This window comes from Petaurus breviceps, unplaced genomic scaffold, assembly GCF_028583685.1.
Source record: "Petaurus breviceps papuanus isolate PSGF00001 unplaced genomic scaffold, PetGlider_PUasm1.0 178, whole genome shotgun sequence".
In the NCBI taxonomy this organism is placed as follows: Eukaryota; Metazoa; Chordata; class Mammalia; order Diprotodontia; family Petauridae; genus Petaurus; species Petaurus breviceps.
In genome coordinates, this window is record NW_027185777.1 from 14,973,283 (window position 1) to 14,997,629 (window position 24,347).

General features: G+C 38.7%; 1 protein-coding gene across 1 annotated transcript in view; it reads left to right on the forward strand.

Moving 5' to 3' along the window:
* ARMC3 (armadillo repeat containing 3) overlaps nucleotides 1–4,697 on the forward strand; it is a 134,834-nt gene extending 130,137 nt beyond the window's left edge. The window contains exon 19 of the mRNA XM_069086096.1: nucleotides 4,453–4,697. Coding sequence (XP_068942197.1) covers nucleotides 4,453–4,662 — 210 coding nt within the window. The 3' untranslated portion in view covers nucleotides 4,663–4,697. The remainder of the gene's footprint in view (nucleotides 1–4,452) is intronic.
* Nucleotides 4,698–24,347: the final 19,650 nt, after the last annotated feature.

The following is a 24,347-nucleotide window of genomic DNA, read 5'->3' on the forward strand; positions in this document are numbered from 1 at the left end:
AAGAAAGAAAGAAAGAAAGAAAGAAAGAAAGAAAGAAAGAAAGAAAGGAAGAAAAAGAGGAAGGAAGAAAGCATAAAATTCCTTCAATTCTATTGCTCTGGTAAAAGAAAAGGAAAGCAAAGCTCACTTTTCCTAAGAAAGGATATAATTACCTTGTTTACTCGAATGAGTTTCCTTTACCTTCCTCCTTGACATTTCACTCTTAACATTTGGATAAATTGGGGAATTATGGAATCATCTGGATCCTGGTCCCCAGTTGCTTTCTGCACTTATTAATTTTAGATGTTTACTCAAGAGCAGGACTTTACCCAGAGTTACTGCAATTAGTTAAGCTTGTTAGAACTTTTCCCTTTCATCAACAACTACTTTCTGCTTGGAATTGGAAGGCTGCTTGGAACGTAACCATGTGGGGGGTGAGGGGGCAGGTAGACAATGAAAGGGATGAGGGGCGGGATGATTAGCAAGTAATTGAAGGATACTTTTCATACTTAGAGATTCATAGATAGGATTTAGAGTTGGAAGGAGTCCTAGCAACAATCTTGTCTAAAACTCTTATTTTACCAAGAGGGAAACTGAAGCCACCAGAAGTTCAGTGATTTGCCCAGAGATGCGCTATTTGTGCCTGACCTGTGGTAGAGACTTCCGTGCTCACACTGGTCCAATCAGCCGCAGGTGGACACACTATATAACAGTCTTCAGACACAAACAACAACCACCAAATCAAAAACTGGACAAGAACTTAAAGGAGGGAGCCTGGTTCAGTCAAAAGAGCACTGGCTCTGAAATCAGAGGACCCAGGTTCAAATCATCCACTTATCCTTACTTCCTGTGACATTGGGCCTCCGCTGTAAAATGAGGGGATTGGACCAGATGAGGGAGAAGGCAATGAGCACATATATGTGTGTGCAGAGTGCTTTGGACAAATATTTCATTTAATCCTCACAACAGCCCTTCAAAGGAGGTACTGTTAGACCCATTTTACAGTTGAGAAAATCAATGCAGCTGGTTGGTTGTTGTGCTTCATTCTCAAAGAGGATCAAAATGACATCACTATGCCAGAGTCTAGTTTCAGCGTGTCCGACTGTGACTGATCAGACCAGTATGAGCTCAGAATGCTCTACACGTATTCTGTGTAGACACAAATATTCTGTGTGAACATTTGGGATGGATTCCCTAAATTTGTACATCCTGAGTTTCCTTTGAGCTGTTCCAGTTCTGCTTTGCTTATAGAGCACAGCACCTTTTCTGATGTGGGCAGGCCATCCTGTGCCAGTGTCACACAATTCCAAAGTTGTGAGAGTGTCCTTGCGTCGCTTCTTCTGACCACCATGTGAACGCTTGCCCTGTGTGAGTTCTCCATAAAACAGTCTTTTTGGCAAGTGTATGTTTTGCATTTGAACAGTGTGGCCAGCCCATCAGAGCTGCGCTCTCTGAAGCAGATTTGAATGCTTGGCAGTTCAGTTCGAGTAAGGACCTCAGTGTCTGGCACCTTATCCTGCCAGGTGATCTTCAGAATCTTCCTAAGACAATTCAGATGGAAGTGATTCAGCTTCCTGGCCTGGCGCTGGTAGACTGTCCAGGTATCACAGGCATACAACAATGAGGTCAGTACCACGGCTCTGTGGACCTTCAGTTTGGTAGTCAGTCTAATACCTCTTCTCTCCCATATTTTCCTTTGGAGCCTCCCAAACACTGAGCTAGCTCTATTGACCTCATCATCAATGTGCACATGCCTGGAAACTACACTACCAAAGTAAGTGAACTTATCCACAGCATTCAAAACCTCTCCATCTGCTGTAACTGATTGTTCCATGTATGGATATTGTGGTGGTGACTGATGGAGCACCTGTGTTTTCTTGGTGTTGTTAGGCCAAAATTAGCACCAGCAGCAGAGAACTGATCCATACTTTGTTGCATCTCAGCTTCAGAGGCTGCATTGAATGCATAATCATCTGCAAAGAGAAAACCATGCACCAGCACTCCCTCCACTTTGGTCTTGGCTTGTAGTCTTTTCAAGTTGAAGAATTTACCATCAGTGTAGGAGCTTACCTTGATGCCATGTTCATCCTCATTGAAAGCATTTGACAACATGGCTGAAAACATCATGCTAAAAAGCATGGAGCGAGCACACAGCCCTGTTTCACTCCATTGGTAACTGGGAAGGCAGAAGAGCATTGCCCATTATCCAGAATCCAGGCAATCATGTCATCATGAAACTGATGTACAATACTGATGAACTTCTCCGGGCAACCAAATTCTGACATAATTTTCCATAAGCTCATGACTGGCAGCTAGTGAGTGTCAAGGGCTGAATTTACACTCGGGTCTTCCCAACTTCAGGCCCAGTGCTTTATCTACTGTACCATCAGCTGCCTATGAAAACCCAAAGTACCCTCCAGCTCTAAGTGTACCAGTCCTCTGGTTTGCTCAAGGTTACATAGGCAATAAGTAGCAGTATTGGCACAAAATCTCCAGAACCACAATGTTCTTTTCACTCTATAGATAATGCACTGCCTGGTTAGGTTTGGGAATTCACCAAAACTAAAGACCAGCTACACTAAGCTCATTGCACCATGATTCAGGGGGAAAGACAAGATTGTATATAACACACACAAAATATGTGGACTTGAAAACACTTAACATTCTGGAGTTAGGATCTTCCAAGAGTCCTTAGGTCAGGACTACCCAGAGGAGAAAATCTTCCAGGAGGCTTCCCAGGAACTAGGAGGTGTTCAGGGCAGGGAATGATTGGATCAAAGAATTAGCCAAGAATTGACCCTCATAAAGCGCAGGTCTGACTACTCATCCACTTGAATAAAATTCAGTGATTCCCTATTACTTTCAGAATCAAACAGGAAATCTTCTGTTTAGAGGTTAAAGCTCATCATCCACTGGCCCCTTCCAATCTTTCTGGTCTCCTTGCACCTTCCTCCCTTCCATATACTCTTTGATCCAATGTCATAGGCCTCCTTACTGCTTCTTGCATGGGGTTCTCCAGACGCCAAGTTTTGTCATTGTGGCCACGCTCTGTCCTCTTCCTGAAATTTTCTTCCTTCTCATCTCCTTCTCTGGCTTCTTTCAAGAGTCAGATAAAATCTCTCCTCCTATGAGGTGCCTTTCCCAATCCCCCTTAATGCTGGCATATGCATCTCATTTGTACATGGTCATTTGCATTTATGTGTCTTGTTAGACTGTGAACTCCTTGATAGCAAGGACTGGTTTTTGCCTTTTCATCCTCAGTGCTTAGCACAGTGTCTGGCACAAAGCTGTCACTTACTAAATGTGTGGCTGACTTGCATGGACAACAACCATAGCTTTAGCTCCATACGTCTATCCAACTGATGCAGTTTGAGAGGCTCAGGGACCCCTCAGGGACTGAAGTGTAGGAGAGGGTTGTCTGGAATGAATTCATGGACTCAACTATTTCTTTAAGTCAAATTGGGAAAGGTTTATTGTAATGCCAATATGGTGAGCAGAGATTCTGAGGGTACTTGCAACCTAATAAGAATGTGCTAAAGCTTATAGGGGAAAAATAGTGGATTGTGTGACAAGTATGCTAATTAGGTGATAACATACAACCTTGGGCACTGGCATCATTCACTGGAAACCCTGGGGGGAGGGGTGTGGATTCCTAAGGGGTATGTTTTTGGTCTGTTACATCTGTAACAAGATGGCTTTGGGGAGTTGGCGTCTATAACTTGACCTCTGGATTGTATATAGTAACTGTGGGAATCAGTACATGATAGTTCTGCTGGCACAAGGTGGGCCTGTCCATACAAGGGAAATTCTAATAACAGGGAGAGATAGTTTGCATCACTGGGGCCCACTCATGAATTACTGCTAGGCATAGTGTCCTTGGACTGGGGTAAAAACTGTCAGGGATAGTGTTTGGAAGTTAGGGAGAAATGTGATCTTGGAAGTGGGGTCCAAGCCCAAGCACTCACATTTCCTCACCCATTAAACAAATTGAGAACAACTGCTCCCTCCTCTCCCAATTAATTTGGCTTCTCTGTTTTTCCCTGCAAACCAACATATTGGGAGAAAAGAGGAGTGTAATAAAAATTCATCTTCTGGGCAATTAATGATTGCCCTAGTGACAGGAGCTTCTTAAATATTTCTGCTCCATGGAATTAACTTAAAAACATGCACACACACACACACACACACACACACACACACACACACACACACACACACACCCCACACTCTAGGGAAGAATCCAAGGTATTTGTGTCCTATAAAGTTTTTCAAGGAATCATCAAAATCAACTTTAAAATCCATTTGTTCCTGCATTATGGCAAGTTAACTCCTCTCCTTCACCTGTCCCTTGAACAAACTATTCTGCCAACATCAATTCAGTGTGCTGTTTTTTTTTTAAACAACCAATGATCTCTCCCCTCCCCCCACTCCAACACCTCCCCTTATTTTATTTATGGCTGTTTTCATTCCCAGGCTTTAGCTGACAAAATTGGGATTGGTGCCACTTTAGTCCGAGGAGAATACAACAGAGCTTGGAATGAAGTGAAGTTAGTTGATGAATCATGTAAAGGCATAACTGGACTGCTACCTCCTCCTGAAGAATTTCTTGTTGACCTAATGTACGAGCCTGGGGCTCTGCTGAAGATAAGAAGCAGAGAGGCGGAACTCTACAGATTTATTTAATCCCCAGATTGTTCAGATGAAAAAAAAAATCACTTGTTAAATGTTTGATACATATTTCCTAGGAAGCATCAATAGTATAGTTTTCCTTTGTTTTGTGAAAGCAACAGAATTTTTCTATTTTTCTCTGCATTCAGAATTTTAAGGAACCTAACTCAACTTTATTTTGCACTTCTAATTATAGATCTTAGCCACAAGTTCATAATCTTTGCATAACATTTTATGTTTTTTTCTCTGTTGTCTAAATTACATATTGTTATCACTTAACCTAACTTGTTTTTTCACAGAAAAGAATCTGTCATTCTGCATTCATATCCAAATTATCTCAGCTGTTGTATCTAGTATGATAATAAAGTCTCTTTAAGCATCCTTAATATTGGTACTATTTTATACCCGGAGTACATCACAAATACTTTTGGTTACATAAATCTAGTTGCTTTTTAACAGTCTTTAGCTCACTACTACCATTGAGTAATTCCATTATATTTTCATCTTGTAGATGTATTTTGTGATGTTTCCTTTCTAAGAAAAAAAAATTATTCATTCTAAGAGGCTACCTACTATGAACATCGTTGAAAGCTATTAGATGTATTGAAATTGTTGTTTATCTGTTTTCAGAAAATGAGTTTTTAGTGTCATAAATGTATTAGCTTAGAAATAAACTTTCTTTGATCACAAGAGCAGTTTTCTGATTTACTTTGACATTGATGAACAAGACATATTTAGCTACTAAATTTCTAAGTTCTCATTAAAAATATGAGAAACAGAAATGTAATCAAATGTGAGAGATTATATATTGTTTGTTTAAATGGAAAAATAAGATGCAATTATACTTTTTAAGATCAGGATGTAGTTACACATATTAAATCATATTAGTAATGTGACCCTCCTTAAGATATATGCTTTTCAGAATTAAAAAAAAAATTCTTGCTGTAGATGAGCTATGTCTATTGGTTAAAGGTTAAAGGGTGTTCTATGGTGAGATTAACTTTGTGAATAAAGGCTAAGATTGTGTAGTGTGAAGATTTCTTCTTCTACAAAGAAACTAGAACACTATCATTTTGCCACTTTCCATGAGAAACCAAACCACAGATGTACAGAATATGTCATTCAATGTAAGAACCTGTAGTTAAAATACAAATATCAGTTAACAGACATCTTTGTGCCTTGAAGACCAATCTGAGAAGTCCTTTTTCAGAAATGCAGTTCTCTAAATGTTTTTGGCCCAAAGTAGCAGTGCATCTTACCTTCATTAGGACCTGGTACTTCTGTTAATACACACTCATACTGAGCTTTCCAGGACATCAAAACCCATCTATGTTTCATGTAAATTGTTGTCTAACTTCACCTCTCTCATCTTCTTCTTGTGCACTTGTGTTTTTGAAGCCTATTGTAGAACTTTAAATTCATCCCTATTAAATTTTATCTTACTGAATTGAGATCATTCTAGCACCCTGAGGTATTTTTGGCTCCTGATTCTAGACTGGAAGTTCATTAATAATTCCTCGTGGCTTTATGGCATCTGCAAGTCTGATGTGCATGCCATCCATACCTTCAGGTCAACAAGAAATCATTTAACACCTTCTATGTGCCAAGTACTGTGCTAAGCTCTGGAGAGAAAAAGACAAAAGCAGTCCTATCAAGTTCACAGTCTAATAGGGGAGACACCATGCAAATAACCATGTACAAATGATATATACCAGGAAAAATTGGAGCTAATCTCAGAAGGCACTAGTATTAAGGGAATCAGGAAAGTCTTGCAGAAAGTGGGATTTTAGCTGAGCCTTTGAACCAGAGAAAGCAGGAGGTGGAGATGGGGGAGACAATACCAGGCAGGACAGAGGAGCAGCAATGAGAATGTCCTAAGTCTAGAGATTTAGTGTTTTGTGCAAGGAGCAGTAAGGAGGTCTATGTCACTGCCTCACAGAGTATGTGGAGGAGGGGGAGCAAGGCGTAAAAAGATTGGAAAGATTAGGGTTTTAAACTCCAAACTGAAAATTTAATGTCTGATACTGAAAGTAATAGGAAGCCGCTGGATTTTATTCAATAGGAGAGTGACATGGTTAGATTGCACTTCATCTAAGCAATTAACAAAAAATGTTAAAAAAAAAAATGAGAACACTTTGCTAGAGCCTTCCTTCCTGGCTAACACTGATCCATTCACTGATGACTACTTTTTGGGTCCTGGCATTTAGTTTTTTAAAAAGCACTTCTTTAGTATGGATCCACCTAATTATACTATCATCTAATCCACTTTTTTCTCTTTGCAAAAAAAAAAGACTTCATCAAATCCATTATTTTTACAAATTTATATAATTTGAGAGGGAAAAATACACACTGGAGCCTGCTCCCAATGCTGTTGTAGACACTGAAATAAAGCTTCTGTTTCTGTTTTTCTAAACTCAGGAAAATAAAAAACATAGTACAGTTAAAGAAAATTTAGATATAGACTAGTGAAAATTTGGGGCAGTTAACTTATAGTTAGAAGACCTGAGTTGGAATTCCAAGTCTGCAATTCACAAGCCATGTAACTCTGAAAAAATCATTTAGTTAAGTCATTTGTTGCTGTTAATGAATCATTTCAGCTGTGTACAATTCTTCATGGCTCATTGGGGCTTTTCTGGTAAAGATACTGGAGTAGTTTGTCATTTTCTACTCCATCCCATCTGACAGATGAGAAAACTGAGGTAAACTGGGCTAAGTGACTAGCCCACATAGCTAGGAAGTCTCTGAGGCCAAATTTGAACTCAGGAGATGAATCTTCCTGACTCAACGCCCAGCACTCTATCCATTTTGACACCTAGCTGGCCTTTATTAAGTCAACAAGCATTTATTACGTGCCTACTCTGTACCAGGCATCATGTTAATTAAGGGCTGGAATACAAAGAAAAGGAAAACTGTTCCTGCTCTCAAGAAATTACCTCATCGTCTAATGGGGGAAACAATCAGCAAACAACTATGTCCACACAAGCTACACAAGATAAGTTGAAGGAAGACACTGAGGTTAAGGAGGACCAGGAAAGGTTTCTCGTAGAAGGGACTTTAAATAAACCTGCAAATGGAGGCCAGAAACAAGACAATTCCAGGCATGGGAAACAGCACATGGAAATGTCTAGTCTGGAGATGGCTCATTTTGTTCCAGGAGCAGGGAGAAGGCCAGTATCCCTGGATCACAAAGCATATGGAGGGGGTGAGGTGTAAGAAGATTGGAAAGATAGGAGGGGGTCAGATAACAAGGAGCTTTCAACACCAGAAAGGGAGCCTCCTCACTCATCTGTAAAGCAAGGAAGTTGGATTAACACATTGGATTTGGAGTATAGCACCCCTCCCCCCCCACACACACATACACAGACATACACTCACACAGATACTATATTGTAGTTAGAAGACCTGGGTTCTGATCCTGACTTTGCTTTTTACTACCTGTGTGACCTGAAAAAAGTCACTTAACTTCCCAGGCCCTCAGCGTAGGATTGGACCACGTAAGATTAAGGACTCTTTCACTTCTAAATCTGTGATTATATCTATGAATTCTAAGCTCACTCCTGACCCTAAATCTGGGATCATGTAACTTAAACTGACTTTAAATAACAAGATGACAAGATTAGTATAGAGCAGATGGGGGGGGGGAGGAATCTCTGCTCCCCTCCCCACTTCCCCCACTCCTCCCCCACCCCAGTCCCTCTCCCCCACATCGCTCTCCCTGTCTTCTACAGAGTCCCTTCCTAACTCACTGTCTTGATCCTTACATAGTTTTTAGACTATACACAACCAATTCCTTGAAATTAATGGTAGTTTTCTCAAAAATTCTGGAACCAGCTTCCCACCTCGAATGCCACCCCAATCTCCACACCCACAAAGCATTATCAAAAGGGCCATTTGTGTAACCATTTGCTGTTTCCTTAATAATCTTGGCTAGTTCCTAGTATTGCTAACTGTGTTCTAGAAGAGGGTGGTGGTTACCTCAGCTAGCTTCTAGAGATTATGCCTATTTCATAAGTAAAAGTCCTCTTTGAACCATGTCATGAGTCCCTACAAAAGTATTTTCATTTTTTTACAAGTCAGCTTCAGATGAGAATTAATTCACTACAAAAAGCATTTTAAATATCAATGTAAAAAAGTAATAACATACCTTGACTCACTCCCCCCCAACATGGAGCTCATTCTTCCACAAGTATATAGTACTCAGGGTAAGGGTGTGCTTTTCCAGACATATATGTGGGACTTCCCTATACAGGAACATGTAGCCTTCCACAAGTACAAGCATGAACACACTGGGAGCACCCATGACCAGGGGACATGGATATAAGGACATCCTCCTACTTGATACTGAAAAGCTCCTACCGATGTCTTTTACTGATCTCACTGATCTGTTCTCTTCCACACTTGTTCCCTGCCATCGGTTTCCTCTGCTCTCACTGAGGTACTCTCCCTTCAGAGATGCTTAATAATACTTGATCCTCCATCTATTAGAGGTCCTAGACTTAATAAAACCAGGCAGAGAATACTTCAGGCCTTCTTGGCCAGCCTTCTCCACAAATGGCTATGAAATTTTCTTTGGGCCTCCCAGCTGTCTGGCTTCTCAGCCAATAGTTGCAGGAAACCACCGAGCTCTTTCAGCCGGGCTACACCGTAAGTTACAGAGGCCTAGTTTGAGAACAGTGCCCTTTAACTTTTCTTAGAACTCTTTTGTTAATGCTTCTCTTCTGAACTCTGAAATGAACTGAATTCTTTTTAACTGAACTATCCTCTACTATGTCACCACCATCCCTGCCCACCATCGGTTCAACTGTAATCTAACTAATGGTCAGAAATCTATTTTACTCTTTGGATTTAGCACATATCCCTGGGTACGGCAAATCTCCCCAGGGTTCTATTTCCTCAAAGAAAAAGGAATTGAGTTTTGTCACAAAGAAACTTTTAATGTTGCTCCAGCAGCCCCTCTGTTCTAGGCAACATGGTAATGGCTGTGCTGGCTAGAAAAATCTCAAAGGCTGTTATGTTAACATTCATTCCACTTTTCCTGGCCACATGTCAGTCCAATTTTTCTCTCTGACTTTTCTCTACATTCTCCTCACCATAAAGAAAACTTCAAGTCCCAGTAAATTACCTGGAGTGCACTTAAATGTTTGTACCATTCATCATTAATATCAACATAAGCATGAGAAATTATATATATATATGTGTGTGTGTGTATGTGTAATTTATAAGTAATTTAAAACTATAACACATATAATGATATTGTGCAGAAGCATATTATGACATCTTCCAAGTCTCAAAATACTTACAGCATCAAAACCCTATAGGACAGCTGAGAAGGGAATTTATAATTTTCAGATTAATCTATGTGAGATGTGTAATGAATATACTAATAATTTAGTTTTCTCAAGAGCTGACTCCCTGACTTGGGAATCAGAGCTCATGATGCAGCTTAAGCTGATTAATCAAAACTCTGACAATGCTCAAAATCACTAGACCTTAAGTGAAATGCATCGAAGATTGTAGAACCTGTTCCCATCACAGAAGTCTCGTTCTGTACTCTAAGGGAGGTGGTCACAACTCCCAAAGACTTGACTCTAGAATTGTTGTATCATGGGACTTGTGGGGATTTTTTGTGGGAAACCTCTAAAGGATTGTTTGTAAACCACCTTCCTCCTTCCTTCCCCACTTGTGATTTAAGTATATAACCTGTGCTTTCACTTCAGCTAAGAAAACACTCCTTGCTCTGAACTTGATTAATTAAACCACCTGATTATTCACACTTTGTCTTTGGCCTGCTGTTTCAACCTTCTCAGGTTAGAGACTGGTTCAGTAAAATCCTGTAAACACAATGCACACATTTAAGATTGGGGGAAGGGAAGATGGAAGATTAGAGGTTGCAACCCAGGTGATCTCTCTCAACATTCCCTTCCAAATAACTTCAAAATAATACCTCAAATAAAATTTTGAAGCAGCAGAGTCAACAAAAGATCAGGGTGAGACATTTTTCCAGGCTAAGAAATCTTGAGAGATCAGCAGGAGAGCCTATGGGTGGGTGGGGATACATGGGGACAGTAATAGAGGTTGAAGTCAGCTCTTTTTGTGGTGGAAAAGAACTGGAAACTGAGGGGATGCCCATCAATTCCCAACCAGGGAATGGCTGAACATGGTATATGAATGTAATGGAATACTATTGTTCCATAAGAAATGAGCAGGTGGACTTTAGAAAAACCTGGAAAGACTTCCATGAACTGATACTGAGTGAAGTGAGCAGAACCAGGAGAACACTGAGCACAGTCACGGCAACATCGTGCTATCACCAACTTTGTTAGACTTAGCCCTTCTGAGCAATGCAGTGATCTAAGACAACTCCAAAAGACATGATGGAAAATGCTATCCACATCCAGAGAAAAAACTATGGAGTCTGAATGTAGACTGAAGCATACTATTTTCTCTTTCTTCTGTTGTTTTTTTTTTTCTTTCTTGTGGTTTTCCCCTTTTGTTCTGATTCTCATTTTACAACATGACTAATGTGGAAATATGTTTAATATGATCATACATGTATAGCCTATATCTGATCGCATGCTGTCTTGAGGAGGGGGAAGTGGAGGGAGGGGGAGAAAATTTAGAACTCAAAATCTTATAAAATAAAATGTTGAAAACAAAAAAAAATAAACAAAAAAATAAAATAAAATAAAAGCCACTACCTAATACCAGGGCTTATTACCTAAGGCTCTAAATACATTTTTAAAAATAGTGGGGGCGGCTAGGTGGCACAGTGAATAGAGCACCAGCCCTGGAGTCAGGAGGACCAGAGTTCAAATCTGGCCTCAGATACTTAACACAAAAAAACTAGCTGTGTAACCTTGGGCAAGTCACTTAACCCCAATTGCCCTCCAAAAAGCAAAAAAAAAAAAAAATTAGTGGCTGCAGTAACAACAGCTCAGCCCAACATTCATGGTCAATCAGAAGGGAGCAGGGCCCTGGTCACAGTTCCAGGGCCAAGAGAAGTGTACTTGTAACCACCCAAAACCAGCGGTCCTTCCTGGGTAAAGACCAGAGTGCAGACGAAGAGAGCAGCAGCCATACTTCTCTCCCCAGATGACACTACCTTGGAAACACTGAAAACATGCAGATCCCCAGAACTAGCTCTGAAAACAGCAGTACAAAAAACCTTAAAGTTTGGGATGTGCCTCCCCACCCCTGGGTGAGAAGAGTCCAACTTTAACATAAAGCTAAAAATCAAGAAACATGCTAGAAAAATTGAACAAACAACATAAAAAGAACTTGATGACAAAAAGGTATCAGTATCAGGGAAGACTAAGACACAAACTCAAAAGAAGACAATAATGTGAAAAGAGCTACAAGCAAGCCTCGTAGGAAAATATTAATTGGACTACAAGTCCAACAAGAATTTCTGGAAGAGTTAAAGAAAGAACTAAGAATGGCAGAGAAAAAAATGGAAAAAAAAAGAGTGATGCAAGAAATTTATGAAAAGAGAATTGCTTACTAAAAGAGGCACAAAAACACTGAAGAAAATAATACCTTAAAAACCAGAATTTGCCTAACAGTAAAGGAGGCATAAAAATTCATTGAAGAAAAGGACTCCTTAAAAAGCAGAATATATCAAATAGAAAAGGAGGTACAGGGGGTGGCTAGGTGGTACAGCAAATAGAGCACCAGCCCTGGAATCAGGAGAACTTAAGTTCAAATCCTACCTCAGATACTTAATACTAGCTGTGTGACCTTGGGCAAGTCACCTAACCCCAAATGCCCTGCCTTTTTCCCTCCAAAAAGCAAAAAATAAAAATAAAAACAAAAAAATCCCAAATCTTCTATGAATTCGTTTTGGGCAGCTAGGTGATACAGGGAATAGAGCACTAGCCCTGGAGTCAGGAGGACCTGAGTTCAAATCTGACCTCAGACACTTAACACTTACTAGTTGTGTGACTTTGGGCAAGTCACTTAACCCCAAATGCCCTGCTTTCCCCCCTACAAAAAGTCAGAAAATAAAAAAGGAGGTACAAAAATTCACTGAAAAACATTCCTTGAAAAGCAGATTAGCCAAATGAAAAAGGAGGTACAAAATATCACTGAAGAAAATAATTCCTTAAAAATTAGGATTGGGCAACTAGAAGCTAATGATTCCATGAGATGTCAAGAAACAATAAAACAAAGTCAAAACAATGAAAAAATATGAAAATGTTGAATATCTCATGAGGAAAAACAACTAATATTAAAAAAAAGATAAAGGAAAGATAATTCAAGTATTTTTAGACTACCTGAAAGGCATGATAAAAGAAAAAGCCTAAACATCCTATTCAAAAAATTATTGAGGAAAACTGCCCTGAAATCCTAGAAATAGAGAGTAAAATAGAAATTGCAAGAATTTACTGATCACCTCCTAAAAGAGATCCTAAAATGAAAACAAATAGGAATATTGCAAGCTGCCAGGGAAAAAAAAAGGCAATTCAAATATCATGGAACCACAGTCTGCATAACACAAGGTTTAGCAGTTCTACATTAAAGGACTGGGCATGGGCATGAGTCGATTGTGATTTCCCCAAAAAGTAAAGGGGTAAGAAAGAGGGATGCACTAGGAGAATGGGGAAGGGAGAGGTAAAATGAGAAAAATTTTCTCACATAAATGAGGCATGCAAGGAAGAGCTTTCACAGTGGAGAGGAAAATGGTAGTGTTGGTGGGGGGTGGTTTAGCAGACAATGCTAGAAACAAAATAGACTTTTGAAGAGGGACAGAATAAAAAGATATAATAATAAACAAAAGTAAATGAAATGGAGGGAAATACACAGTAAGTAGTCATAACTGTTAATGTAAAAAGGATGAGCTAACCCATAAAACAGGAGACAGTAGAATGTATTAGAAACCAGAATCCAATAATATGTTGTTTACAAGAGACACACTTGAAACAGGAAGACACACACACAGAGTTAAAATAGAGGGCTAGAGAAGAATCTAATATGTTCCACTGAAGTAAAAAAGGCAGAGGTAGTAATCATGATCTCAAGACAAAGCAAAAATGGACCTAATTAAAAGAGATAATCAAGAAACTACACTTTGCTAAAAGGCATCATAGACAATGAAATAATATCAAAATGTTTTACAGCAAGTTTTTTTCTGATACAGGTCTCATTTCTCAAATATGTAGAGAACTGAACCATTTTTTTTAAATCAGCTATTCCCCAACTGATAAAAGATCAAAGGATATGAACAGACTGTTTTCAGAATAAGAAGTCAAAGCCATCTATAGTCATATGAAACAGTCATATGAAAAGATGCTCTAAATCAGTATTGATTAGAGAAATGCAAATTAAAACAACTCTGAGGTACCACATCTCCCACCTCTCATAAATAACAAATGTTGGAGAGGATGAAGTAAAATAGGTATAGTAATAAACTGTTGGTTTAGTGAAATAGTGAACTGGTCCAGTAATTCTGGAGAATAATTTGGAACTATACCCAAAGGGCTATAAAACCCTTTGACCCAGCAATACCAAAACTAGGTCTGTACCACAACGAGATCAAAGAAAAAAGAAAAGGACTTATATGTATAAAAATATTTATAACAGTTCTTTTTGTGGTGGCACAGAATCAAAACTTGAGGGGATGCTCTTCAACTGGGGAATGTCTGAATAAATGACATATGATTGTGATGGAGTACTATAAGAAATGATAGAGGCAGGGCTCAGCAAAACATAGTAAGCCCTATATGAACTAATGCAAAGTGAAATAAGAAGGACCACGAGATCACTGTGTACAGTAACAATAATGTTGCAATAATGATAAACTATGAAAGACTTGGCTACTTTGATCAATACAAAAATACAAGACAATTCCAAAGAACTTATGATAGAAAAAATACTATCTGCCTCCAGAGAGAGAGAACTGATGAACTCTGAGTTCAAACTGAAGCATAATTTTCTCACTTTATTTTTTGCAAGGCTAATATGGAAATTTTTGCATAATTTCACATGTATAATTGATATCATATTGCTTACCTTTTCAGTGGGTGGGTGAGGGGATCAAGGAGAGAGGGAGAATTCAGAACTCAAAATTTAAAAAGAAAAGAATGTTTAAAAATAATACATTTTTAGAATAAGTTTAAAAAAATAAGGAAGGGGACTGGACCTGTCATTTCACTGGTACTAAAAATGATTTTTTTGTCCCTAGGGACCTCTTCAACTTGGAGTTTAGGCAAGAAAGGGGGAGCCTCTGGATTCAAACCTTCCCCTATGTCTGAATATAAGGCCCCTTGGGTTGAACAAACTCAAATAAATTCCTTTACTCTTCATTGGGTAAAAACACATAATTTTCACCTCAGATTGCATCTGCAGTCTCCTTTTGCAGCAGATGAACAGGTTCTTTAGACTCTCCTTCACTGCCTTTCATTCCTCTCCTCTTATTCACCAAGAAATGCGACTAATTCTGCAATGAGCAGTATTTTCATTGTACTATCTTTGTGGGTCTCCAACCATCCTCTGGCATTACATTATAAACCAGAAAGTTTCCCATCTTTTATATAATTCAACATGGAGTGTCTTCAATAGTCTCCTGTTTTCTGTGTTTCTTGCATTTCAACATTTCTTGGTGGAAAGAATTCTATTCCCTTGCTGATGATCTTGACAATGAACGTGAGCTTCTCTCAATATGTGAGACTAGTTACAATCCAATAGACATGCAATAGACATGATTCTATTACATATCTTGAGCCTCTGAAACTCTGGAAAAAAATAAAAGACCTCAAGAATAAAATATGAATCCCCTAGGATCAAGCCCATGCTTTTTGGCTTTTATACCTTCTCTTCATTCTTTATCATCAATCAACAAGGATTTATTAGGCACCTAATATGTGTCAGATGCTATGATAGACTCTAGATTACAAATACAGAAGGAAAGAAGGAAAGAAGGAAGGAAGGAAGGAAGGAAGGAAGGAAGGAAGGAAGGAAGGAAGGAAGGAAGGAAGGAAGGAAGGAAGGAAAGAAGGAAGAAAAATGAAAGAAAAATAAAGGAAGGAAGGAAAGAATGAATCTTTACTCACAAGGAGCTAGACCATGTTTTGTTGTTTTGTTTTTACTTTTTTCCCCACTGCCAGGCATCCAAGGACAACAGAAGGAAGGAAGTGCAGCCAAGTTCACATTTACTGACATCAAAGACCCCTACATGGTAGGTAATGAAGTCAGTCTTAGGGTATGGAGTGATTTCTGCCCTCAATCCCATCTTTTTTTTTCCCCCAAAGTCTACCTCATTAAGGCTTCAAGCTCTCTAGGCAAGAGGACAGGTTTAAGCGATCTGTTTCCATGTATAATCAAACATTTTTATCTAACTAGGAATTTGAAAATAGTTTACTTATTCAAGTAATTTACCAAAAACAGATGGAATTTTATCTGTTTCCCTGTAGTATTTAGAAAGTACTTTGCATTTTCTTAAAGAATCTACCACACTGTCACAGAACTCTTAATAGCCTTGTCTCTTAGGTCACAAGACATTCTAACAGCTCTCTAATAGGGTGAGTCTACACGCATTGCTACACACCAGTACTGCAGAAGCTTAATATCCATTTGGAGTTTTTTTGTTGTTTTATTTTTAGTCCACTACTTGATAACCATAAAAGTAAGCCATGTCTCAAAGCATTTTTGTATGAAATGAGAGTTATTATTATATGAGAGTTATTTTTGAAGTAACTCGTTTGTCTGGCTTATAAAAACACATCAGGAAAGCCAGCCGCCTAATCACAGCCTAGAAACCAAGAAACAATTTTCTCCAGTAGATCCATATAGTACTGGGGCATCCAATATGGAAGCACCAGATGAAGATTTTTTCAACGATCCTGAAATGCATACAGCATCCAAAATGGAAATCCAGAATGGGTCTTTACAATGTAGTCTATGGATGCTTCTTCCCATCAGTTAACTCTCCTAGGCTGTAGGTATTTTGTGGGTCAGAACCCTTTCCAGAACATACTTTACAAGTCTCCACCAATTTGTTTTACTTTTTCACCAGTCAGCCATCAAAGACCAACAGTTTTAATAATAGGAGATTTATTAGTTCATAACAAAAGCATTTTAAATAGCAATGTAAATAAGCGAAGAAAGAATATTCTCTCACAACATTTGAGCCCTTTCTATGAATATATGTGTATATATATATATTTGTTGTTTTTGTTCAGTCATTAAAGTTGTGTTCATGACTCCATGTGGGATTTTCTTGGCAAAGACATGGGGGGTAGTTTACCATTTCTTCCTCTACCTCATCTTACAGATGTGGAACTGAGACAAATAGGGTTAAGTGACTTGCCCAAGATCAAACAACTAGTAAATGTCTGACTGAGGCTGTGTTTGAGCTCAGGTCTCCCTGAGCCCACCAAATCACCTATGAATGCATATATACTCAGTAGGAAAAGTATGTCTTTATAGGTGTTATACACACAGAATCCACAAATGTAAAACTCATGGAGACCCACGCATGAGGATATATATATATACACACAGAGAGCACATTAGACAAGGGTACATGCAGAAGGGATAGCTCATACCTCTAACACTGCAAAGCTGCAACTGACGCCTTTTATTGATCTTTGCCAGACCTGCTTTCCACCAAGCAGTTTTCCTCTGCCAGGTGTTCTGCTTTCTCATCACCACTCACTACTTTGTCACTATGTGTTGCCCTCAAATCTAGCTAGCTGTTGACTCCAGCTATCTTTAGCATCACCACACACACTGAAAAAAAAAAAGAAGCAAACTGTGGTTACAGTTGTATCATTAGCTTTTTTAACCACTTTCACCACCCCATGGGGAATGTTATGGTAAATAAGCCTCTCCCTGTGAATGACAGCCTATGGCTCTTTCAGTTGACTCTAACGACCTGTTCTTTCAGCTTTCTTCTTTGCCTGAGCTACAATCTTCAGATTACTTGCTATTTTCCATGCCATTTGAAACTACCTCCTAGCTCCTAGAACTGACCAGTTATTTTTTTTTTTAGAAGTCATGGTTAAACTTCTTGGCCATTTTCTATGAACGTGTTTTCCAATCTTCTCAAATAGCTGTCTCAGTGAGGTTTCTCAGTCAATAGCTATGAAGCTTTCTGCAGATTTCCCAGTCAATTCTCTCACCCAGTAGCTAAGGAAGCTCCTTGTGAGCTAGACTGACTCCAGAAAGCTTGGGCTGAAACCCACTAACCCTTTAACCACTTTGTAGAACTATTCTACTAACTGCTTCTTTGCATTTGAACTGAACTGTCCTCTCAATTCAACTGTCACATCACTTTTATATTGAGAAATCTGTTTTAATTTTCAGGACTTATAACCCCTGGCTAAGGTAAATCTTCCTAAAGTTCTATTTGCTGAAATGGAAAGTAGATTGAGAGACACTGGAGTAAAAAAACCCAAAAACCTGTTTTTAACCCCAGGAGCCCCTCTGCTCTATGCAAAATAGTAACAGCCCTGCTGGCTAGAGAATTCCAAAAAGACTGTTGACTTTCACTTCACTTTCTCCAGTCCTATTACAGCTTAGTCTCCTCTCTTCCTCTCTGACCTTTCTTTATTATGGTTTTGTAGTTTAAAACTGCTACTTACACTATGATATTCCTTTTGCTTAGCTTGAATTGTTAACTTTTACTATTATCCTAGTTTACATAGCTCACACTCACATTATTTAGATATACATACATACAGAGTGTAGGTGTGCATATAGTAATATACACCTATGTTATTAATACAGAAGAAAGGGAAAATTTCATTTTTTTATAGGTTTAACTTAACACCAGTAGTTAGAAACTTATTGGGGAATTAGGAGTAGGGTGGGAAAAGAGAAGATTTGGTACATCTTTTGCAGCTTGCCCAGTAGTAACCAATCCATGTTTGAATGTGTTTCTGAAGATAGGGGGCAGTGAATATTTTCATTACAACGTTCAAACCCCAGCTAGACGCTATTAATGCTACCCAACGATTAATGAAAGTTTCGAATCCAATTCTAACAGTAGTTACTGATTCTGGATTTGGAAAGATGAATTGAAAGTATGAAGTTCTATGAGCCAGTTAATGGGAATCAGTCTTCATCACCCTGCAGAGATTCAGACTTTTTTATTATCTTGAAAAAGTAAGTCTCATTTCATTTTCCCTAAGAACAGCTGGTAAACAAATGGAACCAACCCACCACTTTGGTAGTCATTAATCATAGTGGCTGGAACAGCTGAAACATATATTGTTCTTCCAAAGTATGTAGATATCTAACATCTAAATCAAATGATATTCTAATGGGGTTTCTCTGTTTTTGGTTATTCCTTTTCAAAAATCAGAGTTAGTGTGGTTCTCTGTTCTCCCTTTGATTCTTTCTTTCCTTCTTTTAGAAAAATTTTCTTATCCCTGATTAATGTTTTATAAGTGATTTGTTACCAACTCATTTATTGGCTAAATTCAACTTAACTCAACAAAACATATCTTTAAAAAGTATCTGTTAAATGCAAAGAAGCATACTGATTGCTGTGTGTTGACTATCCCATTGAAGATTATTATGCAAGATAATCAAATGAACTCTTCATCTGAAATGAGTTCAAGACTCTTTCCTTACCTAGGTCTTATTTTTTCTTACTCATCTAAGGGTCTTGCAAAATGCAGCACAAAACTTGTCAATAATGACTTAGAAGTTAATAATAAGGAAAGTAACTCAGCATGCTACAAGATGCCTCATCAAAATCAAAAAAGAACTGAATTGATTCATAATTTTATTATTATCTGAATCATACTTCAGTTCTGCCTGGTTAAAAAAAATTAAAACTTTACTAAAAACACTTCCCCTTTTACAATAACTTCAACATCTCTGCCTGGTATTTATCTCCATGAAACTCTTTCCCTCCTGGAGACAATCACCTTTTCCAACTGCAATATTTACCCACTAATACAAATTTCTAATAAATCCAAAAGAAAAAGGAAGAAAAGTGAACCCATTCTCATTAAATTTCTTTTATAACTGCCATCTGATTTCTTTTAGGTCTTGATTACTTTGTAGGCATGTTATGGGGATAGCTATAAAATTCTAAGTTTCCACTTTCCACAGAGGCCATAAAACCTAGAGAAAAAGCAATGGCATTTCTTAGATCTGAAAATCCAGCTGAGGACTAAGGTTAAAAAAAGTAACTCCAGGAGAAAGGCTAGATCCCTTCCTTTAGACTGGTAGAGGCTCACCAGCCAGAGACCCAGAAGCTGAGCCAGCAGAGAGCAGCTACCTGGTGGATGTTTCCCTTTTCATTTTTCATCTAAATTTAGCATCCCTCTCAAAGTGGAGAGAGAAAGAGACAGAGATAAGACACCGATACATACATACACACACACACACAGAGTGAAAAGCATTCAGATGTGAGTCAGTCATTATGAGAAGGCAGGACATATTTTACATTTTCTTTTTTAATTAAGATTTTTTTTTTTTGCTTTTTGGAGGGGGGAAGGTAGGGCAATTGGGGTTAAGTGACTTGCCCAAGGTCACACGGCTAGTATATTTTACATTTTCATAAGGAGTTATAATTGTATTAGACACAGCGCACATAAAATACCCAGAATTTCCCACTAAAGTCAGATTATACCATCAAAAGTTAATTGATATTGAGACATTTATTTAGCTCCCACACTGGCACTTCTCATTCTCCATTTATTTCCCCTTGTTAGATCACCTCCACCCCTCTAGAAACATCCTCCCCTTGATGGCAAGGACTGCTTCCCAGTCCTCTGTGATAATGCCCACTAGATGATTGATTTATTGGCTTAAGACACAGGAGCAGAATTTTAGTCATCATGGTTTTCATTATTACTCGTTCTCATTAACAAAAGACAATGGAGTCTTATCATCCTCCCGATGACCTTGATTTCATCTTTTCACAGGTGGACCTGGAGCTCTGTTCAATTTGTTCTGAAGGGGTCAGCAGGGATGAGAATGAGGTCTAATGGTTTGACAACTCAAGTACTACACGGATCAACACCAAATGTAAGAAGGTCTCCCACAGGTTAAGACAGAAATTCTGTGGACAACTGAATTAAGTGTCATTTTGAGGTTTGCAGGAATAATTGGAGAAATAAAAAGGGACTGAGCATATTCTCCTGGCCATATCATTTCCTACATTTAGGGGCTACCTAAAGGAATGATTTTGTGGTAAAACTAACCACTGCACCTAGGAAGGAAAGGAATAGGCCATGCTAAAAAATTTATGTGTCCTAAGGAGTTTTATTAAAGAATATTATCTGGAGCCAGAAGAAGTATAGGGAAAGTTGGAGAGGGGAAAGAAGGACTGCCAATTCTCAGACTGGGGTCTTCAATTGGTTCTCCATCCATCTGGTGGCCTAGGTCACAACAACAAAAAGGTCTCTTCTAGCTTGGAGAAGCCTAAATTCTTAGATCAGTTCATTGTGCTGGGTGGTATGAGGTGAAGGGAGGTGTAACTTACCAACAGAGCTGTATGTAAATGCCAGTATACATTCTCTACCAAGCATTTTCAATTTGTTTATACACACAATGGAAGCTTAGAATTTGTTACATAAATCTTAAATAGCAAACATATTCTTATATAAATTTTGAAAATGCAAAGCAACTATAAATCAGACATTACTGAATTCATTGCAGTGGTCATAACTTGGTTGACATCCATTTAAGAATCAATGGAATAATATCTTTCCACTAGTTTACACCCTCACCACCAGTCCTAAAACATCTATTTTAATGGCTACTTAATTGGCCTCCCTACTTCTAGTCTCTCTTGTCTCCAATCTCTATCTTCCAAACAGCTTCTCAAAGGTCAGGTTTAACCATGTCACTCTCCTATTGAAAAACGTTCAATGCACCTGTAGGCTATCTTTCTAGGTTTCATTCATATGACTCAATTCTATTTCAGTCAATGATTATTTATTAAGAATCTACTATATAAAAATAGCTAACATTTATATGATGCTTTCTATGTACCAGGCACTGTTTGGAGTGCTTTACAATTATTACCTCATTTAACATACTAGGTACTATTGCAAAGATAAAAAGCAAAAATGTTCCCAAGGAGCTTACATTCTACTGAGGAAAACTGCCATATATACAGAAAAGGAAAAACAAAATACATTCAAAATTATTTGGTGTGGAGCACAGAATCAGGAAAAATCTCTTAGGAGGTAGCATAAAGGAAACTAGAGATTCTGTGAGGTAGAAGAAAAAGAAAGGCGTCCTACTGTGTGTAAAGGCAAAACGACAAGAAATGAAATGTTGTGCATGAGGAATATCAATGTCAGTCTGGTTGAAATATAATATGTGCGAGAATAAATGTCTATCACCAGCCCAAAAAGGTAGGTTGGAGTTAGATTATGTTGAGTTTTAAATACCAGACAGAGGAATTTGTATTTTATCCTACAGTTTTGAAGAGGAGCATGATATCAGGGAGGTGATGCCGTGACATGCAAGTGGATTGGATTTAATTTACGGAGGAGCCTCACTTTCTCCTCCAGTACCATCTGGGTCCAGTGGCAAGATATAGATCCATAGAGAGCCACTGAACGCTCAGATCCATGCTTTAGGAATATCAATATTGCAGCTCTGTGGAGGATGAATTGATGGAGGGGAGAGGTGAAATAAAAGAAGAGAAGTTGGGAGGCTGCTGCAATAGCCCAGGAGAGACAATGAAGGTCTGAATTAGTGTGGTCACTATCTAAGTAGAGAGAAAAGGACATATGAAGTGGGAGAGAGCATGAAAGTAAACTTGACCCTTCATTACCATCTTCAGATGGTTTACCTTCCAGCTAAGTTGAACTACTAGCTGTTTGATTAATTGGACCGTGCCTCTCCCATTTCTATGCATTTGCAAAGGTCCAGAACACACATCTTGGAATCTTTACCTTCCCAGAAGACCTACCCTCTCCTCCCCAGTTGTTACTTCAGTCTTCCTCTCAAGTGACTAAGTATTCATTTATCTGTGAATATATTGTATCTCCCACCTCTCCAGTAGAATGTAAACTCCTTGGGGGCAAGAGCTCTTGATTTATTTTTATTTTTTTTGTATCTTCAGCATCTGGTACAATTCCTTGTAAATAAGAGGGCTTAATAAACATTGGTTGAATGGAACTGAACATGGACATGTAGGATGAGAATAATGCATGGTTGCAATCTGTATCAGTAGAACTAATAACCACAATGATGGGATCACAGAACCATTGAAGACATTAAAGTGTGGAAATCTAGACTAGGCTTCTATCAGAGAAAAATTTTGAATATGACAGTTCCTTGTGGTTTATGGCAATCTCCCCTTTACTTATGGATTCAAAATATTCTCATTGGCTCTACCCCCACCCACTCAACATTCATGCCTTCCTCTTACATTCAGCCATTGTTAGCCAACCACTTTGACTTCACATAGTAAAGCAACTTAACTAGTACAAAGATGACTAGGTGATATAGCAGGCAAGTAACTGCAACAACAACAAACCCCAATTATCTTTCTCCTGGGTGAAAGTCCATTCACACTATTTATTCTCTATCAACTACCTTGTTGCCAGAGACAAAATCAGGAAACTGACTTATCATAAGCCTCCCATCTCCCCAGGAAGCAGGATCAAGTCATTCATAACATGTTTATCTGGGTTCACTGATCTTGATTCATTCCTTAAATAATCCTTGGAACTCTGGGCTGTGATTTCACCATCATCAACAGAGCAGTAGAAACTACCATCACCTGGCTCCTTGGCTCTGACTGCCCTCCAGGTGCACCTCTAGCATGAGGGGAAAGGAAAAGAGAAGAACCCTCAAAATCTGCAAGCCAAGGTCAGAGGTCAGCATGGTCAGCAGGAGTCTTCTAGCTTTGCATCCACTTACATCCTTCCTCTCCTCCTTCACCTTTATCTTCACTTCCCAAATTAAATTTGATGCCTTTTGTTCCAGCATCTTCCATCACTGAAGAGTAAGTCTCTCTAATTAGTGTTTATACTAAGAAATGAATCACCACTGACTGTGTTTTGCTCAATCTTGGGATTCTCTCTTCTGCTAAAGTAGACATTAGACAAATGCATCCAAATTCCAACATAAACCTTCTAGGAATCTGTGTGCTTCTTTCTTATTTAGGTCTTTTAATGTTTCCCCCATCATTTCCTGAAATTGTGCTCTTCTGTGTGTGTGTTTTCTGATAGAGTGTCATGATGTCCTGATAACTGGGATTGCCTTCCCAAGGGAACACATTGTTCTTTGTGGTTTCTTTCAAGGGGAAGGGACAATTTGGGAACATCATTCATGTGACCACTTCTGAGGCTTGAGGTCTTTGGTCTTTTTACTGTGTACATTGTTTCATATGATTTAGAGTTGGGAGGGAACCTTATTTTACAGCTGAGACTGGTGAGAGGAAAATGAATAACCATAAAAGCCTATGAAGCAGTCAAATGAGAGCACCATATGGGATGTGTACTCATGTATTTGACTCAGCATGATTTGGTCCAAAGTACAAACAACTCTCTTGCATGTCCAAGCATTCTGTAACAGCACTTTACTGTTAAAAACAAGTAATTGCACAGTCCCCAAGGCATGTAGCTGTATTGACAAATACCCCTAGGAGAGAGAAACAGAAGTGCACAAAAGTGGGTTGAATATATTGGATCTGACCCTCAGGAAGAAGGCAGGATAGGAAAGGGGGGGGATCAGAGGTTCTACAGCCCACTCCCAGTCAAAGGAACATTTTATTCTTTGTT